The sequence below is a fragment of the Podarcis pityusensis genome, assembly GCF_964106645.2.
Source record: "Podarcis pityusensis genome assembly, chromosome: 9".
Taxonomy (NCBI): domain Eukaryota; kingdom Metazoa; phylum Chordata; class Lepidosauria; order Squamata; family Lacertidae; genus Podarcis; species Podarcis pityusensis.
In genome coordinates this window covers 17,573,512-17,593,543 of record NC_138034.1, presented here as the reverse complement: position 1 = coordinate 17,593,543, position 20,032 = coordinate 17,573,512, and the positions used below count along the sequence as shown (strand labels likewise).

Here is a 20,032-nt window from a genome sequence, read left to right as displayed (position 1 = left end):
AGCTCCTGCAATTTCATGAGCAAAGAGTTTGCAGCTGAACACCAGATACAGACGATCCCTTTAAGCAACCCCCTGCAGGTGACCACGATCGATGGCAGGGAGCTGTTGGGAGGAGAAGTCAGCTTGCAGACCGTCCCAATGATAATGAAGGTGGCAAGGCACACCGAACTGATAGCGTTTAATGTGGCCACCTTGGGAGGAGCTCCCATTATATTGGGGATGAGCTGGCTAGCGTTACATGATCCGCTGGTGGGCTGGCATCAGAGAGTGGTTTCTTTTGGTTCAGCACATTGCTTAGAACACTGCAAAGAGGGAAAGGGTTTGGCAGGGGCCCAAGCCACCCTAGCAGGGACTGAAGTAACGGAGAACGTGAAGGTACCACGACAATACGCAGATCTCCGCGACGTCTTCAGCGAAAGGGAAGCTGACCAACTACCCCCGCATAGACCCTTTGACTGTCAAATCAATTTACTCCCTGGGGCACAGCTCCCTGTAGGCAAGCTGTACGCCATGTCAGACAGAGAGATGCAGGAGCTAAGAGAGTTCATTGACAAGAACCTGAAGAGAGGGTTCATCAGAGAGTCCAGGGCGGTGGGGGGCAGCCCAGTGTTTTTTGTGGATAAAAAAAACACGAACAAGCCGAGGCTGGTGTGTGACTTCAGGGCCTTAAATGCAGTGTCAGAACCAGTGGCTTTCCCTATGCCCAGGATTGACGACATTTTGACAAGGGTCAGGAAGGGAAAGATTTTTACTAAACTGGACCTAAGGGGGGCGTACAACCTGATACGAATAAGGAAGGGGGATGAATGGAAAACCACCATGTTCACCCCTTTGGGGGCATTTGAATATTTAGTTATGCCCTTCGGCCTACAAGGAGGCTCCGCGTGCTTTCAATCGTTTATGAACCACGTCCTGGGGCCTTTGCTTTACAAGAATTGTGTGGCCTTCTTAGACGACGTGTTGGTGTATTCTGAGAATGAGGAGCAGCATGTGAGAGACGTCAGAGAAGTGTTGAGCAGGCTGCAAGCCAACCAGCTGTGGGTGAAACTGGAGAAGTGTCAGTTTCATACCAAGGAGGTGGAATTCCTGGGGTATCGCCTGTCAGACAAGGGATTGGCCATGGATCCCGGCAAGGTCCAGGCGGTGCTGGAATGGAAAACACCCAAAACAAGGAAGGATGTGCAGAGGTTCCTAGGATTTGGGAACTTCTATCGTAAGTTCATCCGAAACTTTGCCCACCTGACGGCGCCCATTACGGACTGTCTCAGCAGTAAGAAGAAGTTCGTTTGGACTGAGGAGGCGGAGCGAGCATTTGAGGAACTAAAAAGGGCCTTCGCCTCGGAACAACAACTCCTGCATGTGGATTTACAAAAACCGATGAGAGTGGAAACTGACGCATCAGACAGAGCTATTGGGGCGGTGCTTCTGCAGCCAGGGAAGGAGGAGTCAGAGTGGAGACCGTGTGCCTTTTTTTCGCGAAAGCTGAACAAATCCGAGAGGAACTACACGGTGTATGACCGAGAACTACTAGCCATTCATGAGGCGTTCCGGAGATGGAGGCACCTGCTAATTGGCGCACAACATAAGGTGCAAGTGTGCACTGACCACAAGAACCTAGAGTATTGGAGGACGGCACGAGTGCTCAACCAACGGCAAGTGAGATGGGCCCAGGAGTTCTCCAAATTTAACTTTGAGATTTGTTACGTGCCAGGCCCAGAGAACATTAGGGCGGACGCTCTCTCACGCAAACCTGAATATTTGGAGGGGGAGGGAGCACCCGAAGAGAGACATGTCATTCCAGAGGACCGCTGGGTGTGTGGGGCGGCATTGGTGGGACAAAGAGAACTGGTAGAGGAAACAGAGAATGATGAATACGCCCAGAATAAGCTCAGAGGTCTTAGGGGTGAGGGAGAGGAACCAGGGGGTTTCGAGGAAAGAAATGGAGCTTTGTATTACAAAGGGGCACTGTATATCCCTGAAGGAGACTTAAGGGGGAGGGTACTCAAGCAGTTGCACGACAGCCCCACGGCGGGGCATTTTGGACAACACAAAACCATGTGGTTGGTCACCAGGGAATTTTGGTGGCCTAAGGTGAGGGAAGATGTACGGGAGTATGTAAGAGGGTGTGAGCAATGCCAGCGAGCCAAAGGGGAGAGGCGGGCACCGGCGGGGCTATTAGAACCCTTACCAACCCCAGAACGACCTTGGGAGGCAGTGTCGATAGATTTTATGACTGATCTGCCGAAGTCCAAGGGGAAAACAGCCATCATGGTGGTGGTAGACCTACTAACAAAGATGTGCCACTTTGTAGCCTGCTCGCATGCAGTCACGGCGGAAGAGACAGCGAAGTTATTTGTAGAACACATTTTTAGGTTGCACGGGGTGCCATTGAGGGTGGTCTCAGACCGAGGAAAACAATTTACTTCCAGGTTCTGGAGGAAGCTCATGAGCTTACTGCAGGTGGAGGTCAACTTTTCGACTGCCCGGCACCCTGAAACCAACGGGCAGGCGGAAAGAGCAAACGGGGTCCTCCAACAATACCTGAGGTGTTATGTCAATGACAGAGAGAATGACTGGGTAGAAAAGTTGGCGCTGGCGGAATTTGCCTACAACAATGCCGAGAATGTGTCCACAGGGATGAGCCCCTTCTTGGCTAATTATGGGTGTCATCCCAGGGCTTTCCCAGGGGGAGAAGGGGAGAGATGGGGTGTCCCGGCAGCCGAGCATTTTGTAGAAGAAATGGAAGCAATCCATCGTCAGCTCCAACTCAACTTAGAAAGGGCGAAGGAAGAATACAAGAGGCAGGCAGACAAGAACCGAAGGGAAGGTGAAACCATAAGGGTGGGAGATAGGGTGTGGCTGTCAACCCAAGGGTTGCCGTTCAAAGGAGGTTGTAAGAAATTAAGACCCAGGAGATTGGGTCCCTTTGAGGTCATTCAACAGGTCAACCCAGTGGCTTTCAGGCTCCGGTTACCCAACCACATGAAACTGCACCCAGTATTTCACAGGTCGTTACTGTCACCGTATGAGGGGGGACGAGAAGGGATGGCCACTCGGGGACCGGTCATAGAAGAAAGGGAATGCAGCAGCCATGTGGCAGAAATCCTCGACGCCAGATGGAAGGGGGATCAGGTGGAGTATTTGGTAGCGTGGGAAGGAGAACCGGAGTCAGAAAACACTTGGGTAATGGCAGAAGATATCAATGACGAGGTATTGATAGAAACGTTCCATCAAAGGTTCCCAAGGAAACCTCAGCCTGTGGAGAGGTTCCGGAGGGAATACTTTGGGACCACCGATGAGGAGGAGGAGTTGGAAGGATTCTCGGAATCGGAAGGGGAAGGGGAGATGGACTCTGAGGAGGAGGAGTACTTCGAGACCAGGAACCGCAACAGGTGGAGAGAAGTGTTCGGGACATCGGAAGATGAAGGAAGTTCATTCCGGGGTTTTGCCTCCTCACCGCCCGTAGAGGAGGGGGCGAGAGGGGATGAAGGGGGCCCTGGAGGGGAGGTGGATGTCAGGGAACTGCCATCGGAAGGAAGGGAAGTGAAAGGGCTCACACAGGTTGGGAGAGACTCAGCAGCTGAAGAGGGAACCAGTAGGGGGAGAGGAGCTGAGCTGAGGGAAAGGGAGCTGGAGGGATGGCTCAGAGACACTTCCAGCGAAAACAGTGGGGAGGTTTCAGGACCTCCTGTAGGGACACCCACTCCTCGCCGGAAACTGTCACGCAGAGAGTCCAGAAGACGTGTTTCCGTTAAGGAGCTTTTATGTTGGAAGCGATTCCGAAAGCAACCACTGTCGGAATCTGCCAGCGACTGACGGAGCCATGTTTAAGGGGCTCCGTTACAGACAGAGGTTTGCAAACTTGACCAAACTCTGAGGGACTAGGATTTTACACACAAGCAGCTCATCGTCCCATCACAATCATCAAACCCTTCACCACAGCATTTGTACTTGAGCAAAGGGGAACTGTCCACCCAGCTAAAGATGATTATTTGGATTCCAGAAATCTGGAAGCAGATTTGCTATTCCACTTGCAGCTTAAAGCAAAACAGCAATGATCGAGTCATGCTTAATTGTTCACATCAGGAAGCACCCTCAGTGTCAAAGATAAGTTACAGTTTATATGACATGTTTCTTTCATATGCTAAAGAGTTGCTCTGGGGTTAGGAAAAGCAATAACAACATTGCCTTCTTGCATGTATCTGCCCTGAATTTAGCAGATTGAGGAAATACACTGGCTTTATTGATTTTCTTTTAAAAGATTGTGCATCCAAACTTTTTCTATCAACAATGTTTTTTTCTGATGTTTCAGTGAATACTTACATGTATCTGTAAGGACTGTAACATAACAAAGAACTTACTTTTCTCAATAAGATGCAAGTTCTGTTTTATAGATCTGTAACTACAGATTATTGCCAAAAAATATTTGTGTGAAGTATATTTTCTTTATAAATACATTAAATATCACTTTAAATATTATTCAGGTTATTTAATTTATCTTTAATATTTATATATTTCACTCTCTGCTCAGAGGTTCCAGGGTACAATACACAGGCTTTAATTATTAGGAAAATAATGTATCAGAGAGAGAAAAATAGTTTGTGCAATTAAAAAAAAGAAAGAAAACTTATCTCATCTATTATTATTCTTCCTGGTTTCCAATGCAGGAGACATCGGACAGATTAATCACACCACATAGCAAATACTCATTTTTGCAAGTTTGTCTTAAAATTTACCTTGCTTTGCTTTTAAAGTAACAACATAGATCAACTAAACATAGAACTGCCTTTTCAGTCATTACATGTAACGTGGTGCACTATAATGAAAAAATGCAAGAAAAGAATGTCTACCACAAATCTACAAGTGTTTCATCTCTAGATTGTCTTTACCAGCAACTCAGCTGTATTACTTCCTACATTATCAGATCTAAACAGCTGAACCAACCAGTTATAATTTCCCATGACTGATCCATTCAAAAGAGGTGAAATTATGAAAGCTACTTTTCTTTAGGTTTAATCATTCATTGCCATATTAGTGAGCTTACTTATGTGAATACTGCTTTTTAAAATACCACTGTTCATCTGAATGTACAAGAAGGCCTGAATATAAATGACTAAAAGATCAAACATTTTCCAGTCAATAAGGCATACTACACATTAATAAAATCAGACACCAACATACTTTCAAAAATCCTGTAATCCTTTTCCAGCCAAAGTTTGCAAAAGTTGGAGCCGCAAAGCCTTAACGTTTTCCCCATGCTTTCAATATTTTAGGCTTCTTTTCAGCATTTTTTTGGGATGGGGCAGGAGTTAAATCTTAAGATGAGGAGCCAAAAGAGGAAAGTTTCTCTCCTCAGATCAGTTCCACACTCTTCTCTCTGATTCTAAAGTTGAAACAGCTCGCTATTTTTTAAGACTGTTCATTCAGTCTCAGTATCTTCCTCCCATATACTGTGGCAGCAGACAGTGAAAAGATCTGGGAAAGAAAACTGTAGCCCTACCCTGGGAATTAGAAGTGAATGTTTGCTGGAGGAATGGGGGGAATATTACTGAGAGCTTTCATAATCTTTCGTCTGCTCTGTCCAAAGCTCTGACTCTTGAATCTACCTGTTCTCCATGTGATATCCCTAAACCTTTCTTAAGATATTAAAATAGCTCTTGTTTGGAGATCCAAATATTATACTACTACTCTGGCTTTAGTCCTGCACAAGCAGCGCTCTTTTTCTCAGAATAAATGAACTCCAGACATTCTGTAGTACATATGCCTCTCTCAGTCTGGTGTTTCTTCATGGTGCAAATACTTCTTCACAGAATCGCCCCTGTTATTGAGCTGAATTCTTCCAAATTCCAGAGTTTTCGGCGCTTGTTCCTCTGTTTATTAATAAAGACACACTGGAACAAGACTTTCCTTTCTTAAGTAGACAGATGGTTTTTACATGAAAACATGACACAGATATAGTTAAAGAAAACAATAACAGGGCCTATTTGTTTTAATTCAGTACATTAACTCTCCACCACCCATCTCATCTCTTTGCCCTGTAGGAGTTGTTAGATGCAACTGTCTGTCAGATGATTCTCCTCAAGCCCCATGTGACTGGAGATGAAAGACTTCATCCAAAAGCAAAATATCACCTTTGAGCAGGGTTCCTTTCTTCAGGCTCCTCTTCTTATAGAATGGTGCTCATGTTTCCTCATGGTGGCAGGTGGAAAACCCTTTATCTTGGAAGGCCCCTGTGGCTTTAACAGTCACATAAGGCACAGAAATTTAAACTCACAAAGCTTTCTCCATCATCACAACTCTATTCCAAGTCAAATTCTCCTTGTGAATTTCTGCCTATCACACTGGCAGGATTACAGCCAGAAATACCCACTTGTCTCAATATTTCTTTCTTATCTTTTGCGTGTGACCTCCTGTGCAGCCCCACTATGGCTGAAACAGGAGGGAAAACATTTGATCAAGTTATTACTGCATCTTAGAGTAGCTTCCCTCCACCACAGAGCTTCTATGAAATCTGAAATCCTGTTCAAGTATTTGGCAATCTTAATCCTGCTGTTGTTTGAATCCAATTCCACCTTTTCTCCAGACTTGTCTTCTTTACATGTATTTACATGCCTAGGTCTTTCCTAAAACGAGACAGGGAAGGAGGAGGCAGAAGACCTCACCCCGGATGCTTGCTAAATTGGCTGCTAAAGAATTGAGGAAAAGCTGGAAGGGGAGAGGAGGGGGCACCAAAGCAACAAAGAATGAGGGGCAGCAGAGGGAGGGAAGAGAGGAATGCAAAGGAGTGGGGGGCAGCACAGCAATAGTGGCTCAGGTGGCACATTCTCATGCACTGTGCCAGTTGGATATGATGCACCATGACTTGTGGGGATGGATGGGGGAGTATTTGCTGCTCTGCCTCAGGCAGAAACATTTTTTCATCCAGTCTTGATAGTCTGGCTCAAACAGGACCAGGCTCTCTACTCTACCCTGAAAATATTCATAAACCCTACAAAGTATGTCTTCTTTAGGTGTACTGCTCATATGTTGTCACTACTTTCCTTTAGAAAACCCATCTTTATTGCATTGGCATTTTGTCAGTGCATACAGCATTTCCGTGCTCTCTGGTTTCTGGCACAGTGTTCCTTTGAGTCAGAAGCGGTTTAGTCATGCTTTCCACATGACCCAGAAAGCTGCCTGTGGACAAGCGCCAACCCCCTTGGCCTGAAAGCAAGATGAGCGCCACATCCCATAGTCGTCTTTGACTAGACTTAACCGTCCAGGGGTTTTTTACCTTACCTTTTACCTTTACTCCATTCATTGAAGTTTTAAATGAAAGTTATAACACAAGCCTTTCTATCTGTCAAGTTTCCAACACAAGAAGAAGAAGAAGAAGAAGAAGAAGAAGAGTAGTAGTAGTAGTAGTAGTAGTTTGGATTTGATATCCTGCTTTATCACTACCCTAAGGAGTCTCAAAGCGGCTAACAATCTCCTTTCCCCTGCTCCCCCACAACAAACACTCTGTGAGGTGAGTGAGGCTGAGAGACTTCAGAGAAGTGTGACTAGCCCAAGGTCACCCAGCAGCTGCATGTGGAGGAGCGGGGAATCGAACCCAGTTCACCAGATTACAAGTCCACTACTCTTAACCACTACACCACACTGGCCTTTCCAACTACTGAAGGATGGAGCAGGTGTGTTTTGAGGGGAGAAGTGTCTATTCCTATTAAGTAAGATAATCTCCAGTTTCCCAATTGACATCTCTTGAGCATTATTATTATACACAGGAGCAACAAAAGTGAGCAGCCACAAGATTTAGAAGCATAAGAAACATTATGTTGCAAATTAGAATGATATCCTAGACTTTTTCTAGCTTGGCAACTTTCAAAATGCTTATTACAGCTCAGTCAATCAATGTATTGAACCAGTCACAGACCTCACAACCAACATTTATCCAATCAGGATGTTTGGGTATATGTACCAAACTTCACATTTGCAGATACACTGTGTAATACATAGGAACTCTGAATTTTGTATAAACAAAAACCTTAACAGATTTAAAAGCCCCAAAACACCATCCCTCCCATTCCTGCATATTGAAGGCAGGGTGTTAAGGATGCCATGTAGAAGGAGCATTGCGAGTGGGAGAAACCTTGTCACAGTGAATACTGTAGTTTACCCAGGCAGATGGAAAGCTACAGTCTGTGGTTGCCTCACCAGTGATAGAGACTGGAAAGCAGGAATGGACTGTGAAGGCAGGGGTCTTGCAGCTTTGGGTCCACTGGATCCAATTCCCCACGGATACATACATACATGCATGCATGCATACACAATTTTATTTGTATGCTGCCTTCCCAGATCTCAAACCATGCTCAAGGTGGCTTACAATATGAAAAAATACACCACTACAGCATAACGAAAGTAGTCATCGACAGTAAATAAAACATGAAAAATGCACAACCAGACTGAAGAATTTCCACATAAATCACAAGATCCAAAATAAAGGTGCAAAAAAACCAGCAACAACCCTCACTTAATCAAGAATCTGTTCAGCAGCCTCAGCTTTTCCGGCTGGAGTCAGTTAGGGTCCAGTCCAGTCCAGTCCTGCCCTGCCCTGCCCTGCCCTGCCCTGCCCGGTGGGAAAAGGCCTGCAGTGCAAGGAGCAGGTCTTCCAGGACTCACAGTCAAGATCCCCTGCTCTTCAGCTACACCAGCCTGGAGATGGCATAGCAAGATATTGTGAAAAACTCACATTGCTCCCACCTTCTGCCTTACTTGCTGTGAGCTGGTAGGGCTTGGGACATGTTTTGAGCAATGTCCTCAGCTTTATGAAAACAAAGCACCATGGACAGTTCCATTCAAGCAGGAGAAAAGTGTTGTTTCAGCAGCAATTCTAATCAAGAACCTTAAATAGGAACTGCAATTGTATTTCAGTATCTAGTTCCACCTTCCATGAGAAGAGCCCCTTTATTGAAAGGGTATCCATCTGCTTTTGCATTCATTGATTCAAACAGAGCTGGGGAGATTGTGGTTCCACTAAGGCAGGGGTGGTGAGGGAGGAGTGGTGAACCTTTTCTGAGCAGTAGACCAGATCATTACAGTGGGTCAAATTAGACAGGTGGGTGGGATGCTCATCTGATGTCACTATGACACAGTGCTTTGAAGCTCCAGTTGTCTGGACTCCAAAGCACAGCATGGGGCTGTTTGAAAGCCCTTTTGCAAACAGTCCCTTGCTGCTCTTTAAACCTCTGACTTTCAGAATTTCAAAGAGCAACATGGGGCTGTTTGCAAAAGGGCTTTCAAACAGCTCCCAACTGCTCTTTGAATCTCTGGAGTGGAGACTTCAACCCTACTCTCTGCAGGCAAGGTTTAACCCACCCACACACTTGATAGCTGATGGGCAGGGAATTAAATATTGTTGCTTTGGCTGCATGTGCCAGTTCCCTGTGGGAACTAGTGTGTGCATCCAACTCAGAAATGAACCTCAGCTGACATTGCCCTCACATTAGAGTGACACCAGCTGATTGCAAATGGACATGGTTTTGGGGAAATGGCCTCATGGGTAAACTGGACTTCCTAGTACACTAAGAATATCTCATGGACTGGAGGTCCCTCTCCACTGTACTAAGGCTTCTGGCGGAGTCCTCAGATTCAGAGAATGGCAATGTCCTTGGCTCACAGAAGCAATGATTCCACAGACTTCTCTTGTACCAGTGTTCTGCTTCCCTGAAAGGAAAGTCTGATCCCATGGCAAGATGTAGTAGGTTTGCTGGAATCTAACTCAGACATTTTCCTTGCTCACTCACTGGTCATGTTCACACAACACACCAAACCATAGTTCAGGGTGCAATGCATGAGTGGAAAGTATGCTTTAGACTCGTGCTATGCTATGCTCCCCCTGTCCCACACAGCTATGAGATCAACCCCAAAGCCACCATCCTATTCCCATCTCTTGTTATGATGCTCCAGCAGTCTCCCAGCTCTAGGAAAGCATCAAACTGATGACTTAGAAAGACATTAGATTTTCCCCCATTTTGTTATATATATTCCACATGTATTCTATCTACAGTGCACTGTTGAACATTCATGCAAATATGAGCTATGCAAATACAATCAGTCCCTCATATATGAATTTAAAACTATTTTGATTGCAATATGGATTACAAGTATAAATGTCTCATACACACCTATTGGATATTATTTGTGAGTGACAAACACCACAAGGCAGATAACACTATGTCATTTTGTAAACCTTTTTCAGAGCTTAAGCCTTACTAATAAATAAATATGTGCAATTTTGCTGTTCAGCTCCTGAATAGTGATATCTAACCTATTTTAAGTGACAAAAAGAAGCAAAGCATAGAACCAAAACACAATTTCTGTCCCATATATCTACAGTTGCCATCAGAAGCTGTTTTGCAGGAAATACAACAGAGTGTGTAGCTGAGGCAATAAAAAATTAAAGTCCAAACCCGGTTGAATTTTGCTCTTTCCCTTATTGAAAATTGAAAATCCAAGCTTCTCCCCTCATCTTATATATCATTCAGACAGAATTTCATTAAATTATTTCTGTGCCTCCTTCATGGTTAACAACTTTTACTTTTCAAACAGTTATAGAAAGAAATCTACTTTTCTGCACGCAGCAGATTGGAACTACATGCAGGGAAAGCAAATTAATTATCAGACTGAGCCATCTGGTATCCACACAACTGGCTGCAACATGTTAGAACAGAAGTCTTTAAATATTTTCCAGGCTTATGCATCACAGTTACAACATATAGACTATCAAACAAACTTTTCAAAGAACAAAAAGGTATTTTACAGTTTATTTATAAAGCAGTTTGCTTGGGAAAAATAGTTCTAAACAGTCTTCAGGTCCAGATATAAACTGGTAGTAATTTTAAACAAATTGTAAATCCTTCTTGCTAAGTCAGGGCCTCAAGATTTTAAGTTACATGAACAAAACAATTTTGTTTAGCATGCAACACAGCCTCAGTTGGCTTCCAATATATATCAAAATAAATATTTCCACATATAAATTTTCTTTCCTTGTATCCACCATCCAGAATAACTCAGCAGGAATTGATCTAAAGCCATTATTTTTGTCAATAGGCTTTCAGATGCGCCAGACATACAATAGAACATGTCAAAGAGTACAGAAAAATAATCCAGTATTATAACAAAAGACATGCCTAATTCTTCTACTGAAAACCAAATCCTCCCACATACTTTTTCATGTTCCAGAGGGTATGCATACACTAGATTTAAGATGTATATGACTGCCTTACTTCATCTATAAAACATTATCTTGACCAATGCTGTGATCTTTGTTCTGCATTAAACAGCTAACCAAGTCCCACTAGAACATGGGCAATTATTTCCTCACCATTGTTTTAGCACTACTAGGGCATACACATTCTTTGTTGACTTAAACAAAGGCTAAAAGAGAGAGGATAGACTTTCTTCAAGAGAAGGTGCAGTTCATATTTTTGAAGGTTTGTGATACCACATCCAACACTATTGTAATTACACTACTGCAATCCTAAGACTATCGTGAGTGGTGTAACTGCGTAAGATCACTGGCAAAAAACTGGCTGGAAAAAATAAGTGACTCTTCATCGTCAAAGTGGCTGTGCAAATCAATCTTACTCACTGAAGTAGGTCAGCCAGTCAGTGCCAAGATGCGTGTTTGCTTTGGAGAACCAAGTAACAAGAAAAGAGCAAGATATGTGTAATAGATAAATAAAAGAGAAAGACACTAAAATGAGAAACTATTATACCTCTAAGAAAAAATATTTTACTATTGCCCATGAAATTAATCAGCATTAGTGAGAATTAACTAACCCACACAGTCTCAAGTCTATTAGGATATATATTAACAAGGGAGGACATTGTTTTCTTAATACACAGGATCTTTACAGATACTGTCATCGTAGGAGGAAGAGATATGTTACATTCACCCATGTCCAGTTTAGGAGGGCTTTCCCAGATTATTAAAATTCCTGAATTTTATACACTATAGTTACATTGGCCTCAGCCTAGTAAAATAATAGCCTGTGTTCTCATAGTAGAAAAATGTGCAATGAATGAGGACCAAAGGTGTTACTAGCATGGTGAAAAAATGATAAGAGTGTGATTGCATAATGGTAAATGCTAAAGTAAGAAAGCAACAGCAACAAGGCAAGCGCTCTTTTGAGACAGAAGGTGATAATGGGATTATATATAGGAGAGATATTTACAGCTGGTGTCACCACCTACTTATTTAGAAAATCAAGAGGGCTGGACTGAAAAATATATTACTGATATTAAGGAAGAGGTGGGAGGACAACAAGGTACAATGGAAAGACAAAAACCAGACATTCCTCACTCAAAAGGGTACCACCAAAATGGTTAATGGATTTTGATGCATGAAATATCTGATAGGCAGTTTAAGGTGTGTGTGTGTGTGTGTACGTGCCTTCGTGGTGAGGTCAAACTGCTGGAGAGTTACAGTGCCTGCTGTGGCTGTAGAGACCGATAGGGGGCATTTAAGATTAATAGATCCTTAAGCACAAGCCTGTCATTTAACTTGGTAAGTTAGAGAACGTTAAATGGATGTTGTACATATATATGTGCTTGCTTATTAATAAAATGCCTGTTCTAAATCGTTACATTGAATCTGGAACTTTATACATAAGACAACACAGATGGGGCCTGCCTAATTTTGACAGGTGTTGCATTATATTACATTACATTACATCCAGGGCCACCAGCAAAATGCTTTAATCACGTGTGTTTGCCAGCTGGAACAATGGGACACTGAGGCACTCTGAGCTAGATCTTAAGTTATTGGTAGGACTATACAGATATCGATTGTCCGTTAAGTAATCTGGTCCCAAGACATTCAGGGTTTTATATGTAATAACATGACATTTAAGCACCAATAAGTGCCATGAAATTTTCACAGTGACATGCCACACAATAATCAGAAAATAATAATGGACATGGATTAGAAGAGATATAATGATCAGATTCCCCCCCCCCCCCCCCGTGCAAAATGCAGCAGAAATGGAGGGGAAATATCTCAATCAATGCAACATGGGATGGCAACAAGGCATTTACTGCTCTAAAAATGGATCAAATGGATTCAGAAAGCAAATCAAATATTTTGTTCCTTAGTCTTTTATCTGCTTTTCTCATTTATGATTTCTATATTATCTACTGCTGTTTTAAACACAGTTCCCAGCTTTGGCTACTTGAAATAACACAAGATATAAAAGATATGAAGGGAGGACTAGAAGAAAAATAACAAGTATTTTCATTGCTAGGGAGGTGCACTTCTGACCCAAAGGAATGCCATTTAAAGACTGTTTTTCCAAGTCGGTGAACAAGGTGGAGTATAGGTTAAAGGGATCAAGCAGAAGGAAAGACTGATGAAAGCTTGACTTTCACTCCCTTGCATGCTGACATCAGAGAAACTTGTAGAAATATTTATTCCAAATCAGCTAAATTCTCAGTTCCTTCTGTTCCCTTGTGAAAGTTGATGTCTTTTGCAGACTTCATAAAGCAGACATTTATTTATCTGTAACATTTATAGACTAGTATATATGTTTAGTATAATTCTCTGAGCAGCTTACAATAAACAACACACACACACCACAGTCATAAATGCTCTGTCAAATACAAAAGGAGAACAGAACCAAGTGCCTCAGCCCTCAGGTCTGCCCTCATCACAGGACAGCTTTTAGCCTCTTTCTCCCTCTCCCTCCCCATCCAAATACTAGCACTATAATTGATATATAATAGACAGCATCTGTTATAGACTCTTATGGGGACCAATGAAACCCGACTTACTTCAAACTGCAGGGGGGAAATGTTTCAGTTGCTACAAAGTCTAACCTTGGCTTCATGGCTTCAGAGCGGAGGCACCAACTTGTTCTGAAGATTGAGAGGGCACAACGCGTGTCATGCACAACATTGCAACATGACGTTGGGAGAAGCCAGGGGCAGAGCCGAACATGGCTCCAGCATGGCTTCAAAGGCCAGCAGTGACTCTTCTCTGGCGCTCAGCCTCCTCCTCCTGCTGCTGAGCCATTGGGGGGTCCAGCCGCCCAACAAAAATGGGGGCGGGGTAGGAAATGGCACCTCTGCTTCAGAGACAGTACCATTAAGCTTATGTGGATTTCAATATTGCTTTCCAGATTCAAACTCCAAAAGCAAGATTAACGGAACATATTTGTTTTGAAATAATAGCATTAAGCATGAAGGACAACTCCAGCTAATAGTTTGCCTTCTCCCACCTTACATTTTTCCTCTTCTGAATCTTTCTATGATTTATTTAAGGGACCTGAAAGTTCATTGAGGTTTTCCCCATCACTGGGTCAAGCTACATGTTTGTTTGTTTGTTTGTTTGTTTGTTTGTTTGGCTAATTATTTTTAAATAGGGATTTTTAGGTAATGGCACTTACATGGTGGTTTACATACATACAAATACGGTTGAAATATCCTTATAAGAAAGAAATCACAGTTGTAAAAACCTGCTACAACACAGTATAAAACAATTTAAAACAGCAGCTTTAAACCAATGCATAGGCTAGATCATGCAATAAAAGCTATAAAGAATACAAGCTGAACTAAAACATTATCAAATTTGCAGCATCAAAATCTTAGGAGAAAGAAATGAGCCTTTAACATGTTACAGACAGCTGGATGTATCCTCTTTCTTGCTTTTCTTTTGTAACACAAAAGCAGCTTCTAAGACTGCATGTTTCAGCAGAGGAACAACTGGGGATGGGACTGTTTATCTCTTTCCATTCCAGTCAGTTATCCCACTGAAAAATACCCCCTCCCCACAGTGGAACAGATACAGGTACCTCTGAGATTCATTTCAATTAAAATAATTGCCAAAAAAACAACAACCATGGCTGTGTGTAACATGCAATTTGGACATTATATGTAGAACCTGAAACACGCTGCAGCACTTTAGCAAAAAAATTTAAAGGGAACTTACATCGCTTTCCTTTTTCTTGTTCTGGGGAGAAGCATACCCTGGTGGTGTTGTTATTTTCAGTTTTGTTTTGGAACTGGAAACACGCCAGGAACTCTGGCCATGAGGAATTCACCATCCCAAGAACTGGCTCACAACCTTCCTTTGCAGCTTCACAGAATGATCTGCAAGGCAGGAGCCCGTGACTAGAAAGAAAAACAAATATTTCTAAGATTATTGTCCTTCCAGTATGCGTATTTATTTATTTTTACTTTTTAAAGGAAAAGCACAAATAGAGAGCTTCCATTTTAAACAGCAAAGAGGTTGCCTGCCCCTGCCTTTTGCCCAGCTAGGAGCCTTAAGGGAAAAAGTACCCATTTCCCATGGGCTCCTATAGCGGGGTAGGAGAGCTGAAAATAATGGCAATATATTTCCCATCTGGCAACCCTTTGGTTTCAGATAGTACACGGGCAGACGAGTCTAAAAAGCCCAGGACCCAAATTTTCACGCCCCTCTAGAAGCTATGGTGGCTCATTTACCAGAAGTAATGTATTTAGCGTTAACTCTGGAAGTGTATACTCGATTCTGACCAAACTAAGCTTCCTAGAGCAAAATATACATCAGGTGTTGGTTGCCAGATGTGAAATTTTTACCCTACCCCCCAAAAAGGACGGCCAATCTCCATTCCAAGCTCAATAAGAGAATGAAGAAATAAAATCGCACCTTCCTGTGCACTGCCTTCATTCCACAGTGAATGCTAAGCCAAATTGTAGCTTTGCATGAACAAGCAGAAACGGGCTCCAGGTGAGGAGATTGTGGCCACTTTGTTTCTCCCATCTTTTTGCAGCTGTGCTGTGTTGAGCTAAGCCACAGTTTGACTTAACATGTCATCTGAATCTGGACTCGTGGTTTAGTTTTATCAGGCAAACTATGAGCTCTTAGACTATTAGGAGAAAGCCAAGCCATGAGCCCAGGTTCGGAAAAACAAGAGGATAAGAGCTAAGACTGCAATCTCGTCTCTGGAAGTCTGCATGCTTGCTTGTTCACACTAAACCATGCATGCATCTAGTTTGGCTCTTAGAGGCTATTACAGTGGTGCCCCGCAAGACGAATGCCTCGCAAGACGGAAAACCCGCTAGACGAAAGGGTTTTCCGTTTTGGAGGTGCTTCGCAAAACGAATTTCCTATGTGCTTGCTTCGCAAGACAAAAATGTCTTGCGAGTTCCTGCGGGGTTTTTTTCCTTTCCCCCCCCTTTTTCCCAAGCGCTAAACCGCTTATCAGCTGATCGGCTAAGCCGCTTAACAGCTGATCGCTAAGCCGCTTATCAGCTGATCGTTAAGCCGCTTAACAGCTGATCGCTAAGCCGCTTATCAGCTGATCCGCTAAGCCCGCTATGCCGCTAATACTGTAGCGCTAATCCGCTAAACCGCTAATGGGCTTGCTTCGCAAGACGAAAAAACCCGCAAGACGAAGAGACTCGCGGAACGGATTCTTTTCGTCTTGCGAGGCACCACTGTATAACTTTCCAACTTTTTCACCTGTGGTCCAGAGCACACATTATGGTCACTAGAGAGATGCTGCCAAGAATAATCTTCCTGTAGCAACTAGCAAACAACTTCCACTGGGCATCTTACACTTGTAAGAATTCAACACGTCATGCCACATTATCAGTTTTACCAGTTCTGCTCCAGATTGTTGGTGGTTGCTGGGAAGTGTGAAAATTCATAACATAATTAGGGGAAGGTGATTTATGTGATATTGAGTAGTACTTGTTGCAAATATTGCAGCCTAAATGGAGATAACTTGCTATGGAAAAGATGTTTCTTATGGTATTCTTTCAGATGACTGTAATGGGGCCTAGCTGCAGCATAAGGCCCTTCAGACAGCAACAGCTATATCCATGTTTCCCAGGACAATCTGTTTGCCCAGCAAGGGTTATGACCTTCGTCACATGTCTTGCCTAGTTTCCTTCTGTGGCTTCCAGGACCTACCTCAGAACTGCACATTACACACTGACAGGCTCCAAAATATTCTGAGGTCTTTGACTCTCCAAAAATAAAGCTCCCTCACAAACAGGAAAAGAGTTATTGAGTGACTTGTTCTGAAAAGGTGTTACTGGCTCAGATAACAGGGCTTTAATTGGCAGGACAGCATGCAGGCAGCAATGTGGGTATATACTGATAGCTAGCTGCCCTTGTCAGTGGGAGAAGTTGCAAGTCATTTATTGTTGGTATTGCATCTGCTACTGGCAGAGACATTTTACATAGTTCTGCAACGTTTCTGTCTTTCATCACATCACAAAATAGTGGTGAAAGATACTATTTTGGAATGTGAGGGCTCCCTTTCCAAGTATCAAGTAAGCTGCTGTCAGAGATTAGTACTAGGCAAGGCTCAAGATAAACCCATCATCTTTCTGATATGTGATAATTTCACTAATGTTGTGCATAAAGGGCTTTTAATATTGTTACCGGCCACCTTCCAGGGGTCTCGGCACTTAACCAGAGTTTATGTTTCCTTTGGGGAAAATGAGGCACAGTGAAGAATATAGTTTATTTATACATATTTACAACCAAGTCTGGATGTAGAGAGGGTTCTGAGCACTGCATCTTATGAGGGGCTTGCTCCCCACAGGAGCACAGCATAGGATTCAAAAGTAGCCAAAACACTATCTCTGTGTCTCCTCCACACAGCTTGTATGTTCCTCAGCCCTCATGGCCTCTAGCCCCACCCTTCTTTCTCCCAAAAACCCTTGCTAAAATTCAACTCAAGCCTCGTGCAAAAAGGACACTTTTTCCTGTGGTGACACCATGCCCCTTGTAACGCTGGCAACCTTCCCTCCCTCCCCCTTCTTGTCTGACACTGAATGTCCCTTTTGTCAGGGCATTGCCTCTGCTATCACCTGTTTTGTTCCTTGATGGCACCTCTCTCAGACAATCTCCTGAGGAAGCTGGCTTGACCTACTTTTTAAAGCCTTGCTAAATCCATTGATCAAACCCCACCTTTCCTAATATGCTAATTTCAGAAATAATGAGGAGAACCTGGCACCCAGAACTTTTAAGGGATCCTTGGCCCCCTGCAAACCCATAACAGTATTATATAAACAGGATTTCAATTAACTTGAGAAAGCATTTAATTTAAAATATGTAAAACATACTTCTTTTTTAAAAAACAAAAAACTAATACTTCACAAATAGAATAATAATTACACAACAAACCTATTTCAAAAGGGGAGACTTTTTCCACTAATGCAGAAGACTAAATTGATAACAGTTCACTTGGTTCTCATAAAAATCAGTAGAGGCAAACACTTCAGTAAAAATAATATACATTTAAAAATAAAATAAAAACAGAAGGCCCTTCATTCATTCTGGGTGGTACAGAAGGACTTTTCAACTCCATAGATCAGAATACAAAAATTCCAATAAATGATCCAATAAAACTATGGTTTTCCACCATGTTGCTTTTAATGCACACAGTTAGAAACCCACTAAATACACTGAATATTAAAAATGTAAACAAATCCATGTGGCTCTTTTGTTGTATAAATTCATTCTTTGAGTGGGAAGCTGCACAACTGGAATTCATTTATTGGATTGGTGTGTTTTTCTCTTCTAGATTTGAACAGGGATTCTGGATGGGTGGTCCTTTGTAGCTTTGTGACATTGCTTTGTTTTCCACTCCACTTTATCAACTGAGTTAATGTTTCAATGCTCACATCCACACAGTGATAAGTTTAGATTTTCTAAATGAAAACCTATGTGTGTAGGAGGAAGATTCAGCAAATTAGTTCAAGCATAACTATTATAAATCAGTCTCTTTTGCAGCAGTATGCTCACATGGGTTATACTAACAACTTGATAATAATTTAGAAATGACTGGGCTCATAAAAGGAGAAATTTATGATACTTAGATAGATTGGCCAAGTTTATGGTCTGGAAGCAACCAAGAAAACGCTAATTCTATTCCATACCATTTACCACAACACTTGCCACAACTACATTTGGTCCTTTAAGCTCAGTAAAACAAATAAATATGAAGCAGTGATCAAATTTAATACAGGCCTATTTGTTCCCCCTGTCAACAATGATATTATGGTTAAGCATCTACATTTTGATTAATCTTTATATACCAGATGTTAAAAATAAATGAGTGCTACCATTTATGTGTTGTTTTTTTAAAGCCATCGTGGGACATAGGATAATGTAACACAGCATGAGTCCTTGTATTCCCTGACTAAATTTCTTTGGATCATGAGATAAAATCAGCTGTGATTTTAAAAATCAAATCAAATCTGTGTCGCTTATCTGTGTGGCTTATCAGACATAAAATCTGTGTGGCTTATCTTTTGCACATTCCAAAATGGAACCCATTAATGCAGGATATTTTCCCTGCCTGAAGATCAGTTCCACAATGATTCCTATGATAAAATTCCTATGAAACCCTCCTGTGGAATGCTACAGAAAAAGCAGCTACCTGCCAGCATTGTTCTCTGAAATCAGTTTTCTTCCTGATCTATTCTAGACCATGATCCTGCCCCTGACAGTGTCATGTGGATGGAAGCATGAATGCACTAGATGTGTGAAAGATCACCTGAAGACTGTTCAGGCAAGCACCATGTGCTGCTCAATCCAGACCCTGGGGATACTGCACTTATGCTAAAATAAAATAATATGCCAAGGATGTATCACACAAGAGGTCTTGCTTTCACTCATACACACACTTCGAGCACCTGGAGCGCATGACAGGTATGCACCACTAGTGCAATCTTTAGACCCTAAAGCAGTGATGGCCAAACTTGGCCCTCCAGCTGTTTTGGGACTACAATTCCCATCATCCCGGACCACTGGTCCTGTTAGCTAGGGATGATGGGAATTGTAGTTCCAAAACAGCTGGAGGACCATGTTTGGCCATCACTGCCCTAAAGTGAAAGAAGGATATTTATAGGATGACTCCTGTGGTATCTTGTAACCCGTATTATCCAATGATAATTAAGAGTAAATTGCTCTATGGTTTTGGAACACTACCTAAAATGCTTGATCATCCAAGGTCTCCAAAACGGTAGTAGACTAACTGTTCTTTATCTGAAATGT

At 42.6% G+C, this 20,032-nt stretch overlaps 1 protein-coding gene across 4 annotated transcripts in view; it reads right to left on the bottom strand.

Annotated features, from left to right (window-relative positions):
* CORIN (corin, serine peptidase) overlaps nt 1–20,032 on the bottom strand; it is a 121,052-nt gene that overhangs the window by 59,166 nt on the left and 41,854 nt on the right. For all 4 annotated transcript variants that reach the window (XM_081019837.1, XM_081019840.1, XM_081019839.1 and 1 more), the window contains exon 5: nt 14,966–15,147. In XM_081019837.1, the coding sequence (XP_080875963.1) occupies nt 14,966–15,147 (182 nt within the window). The remainder of the gene's footprint in view (nt 1–14,965; nt 15,148–20,032) is intronic.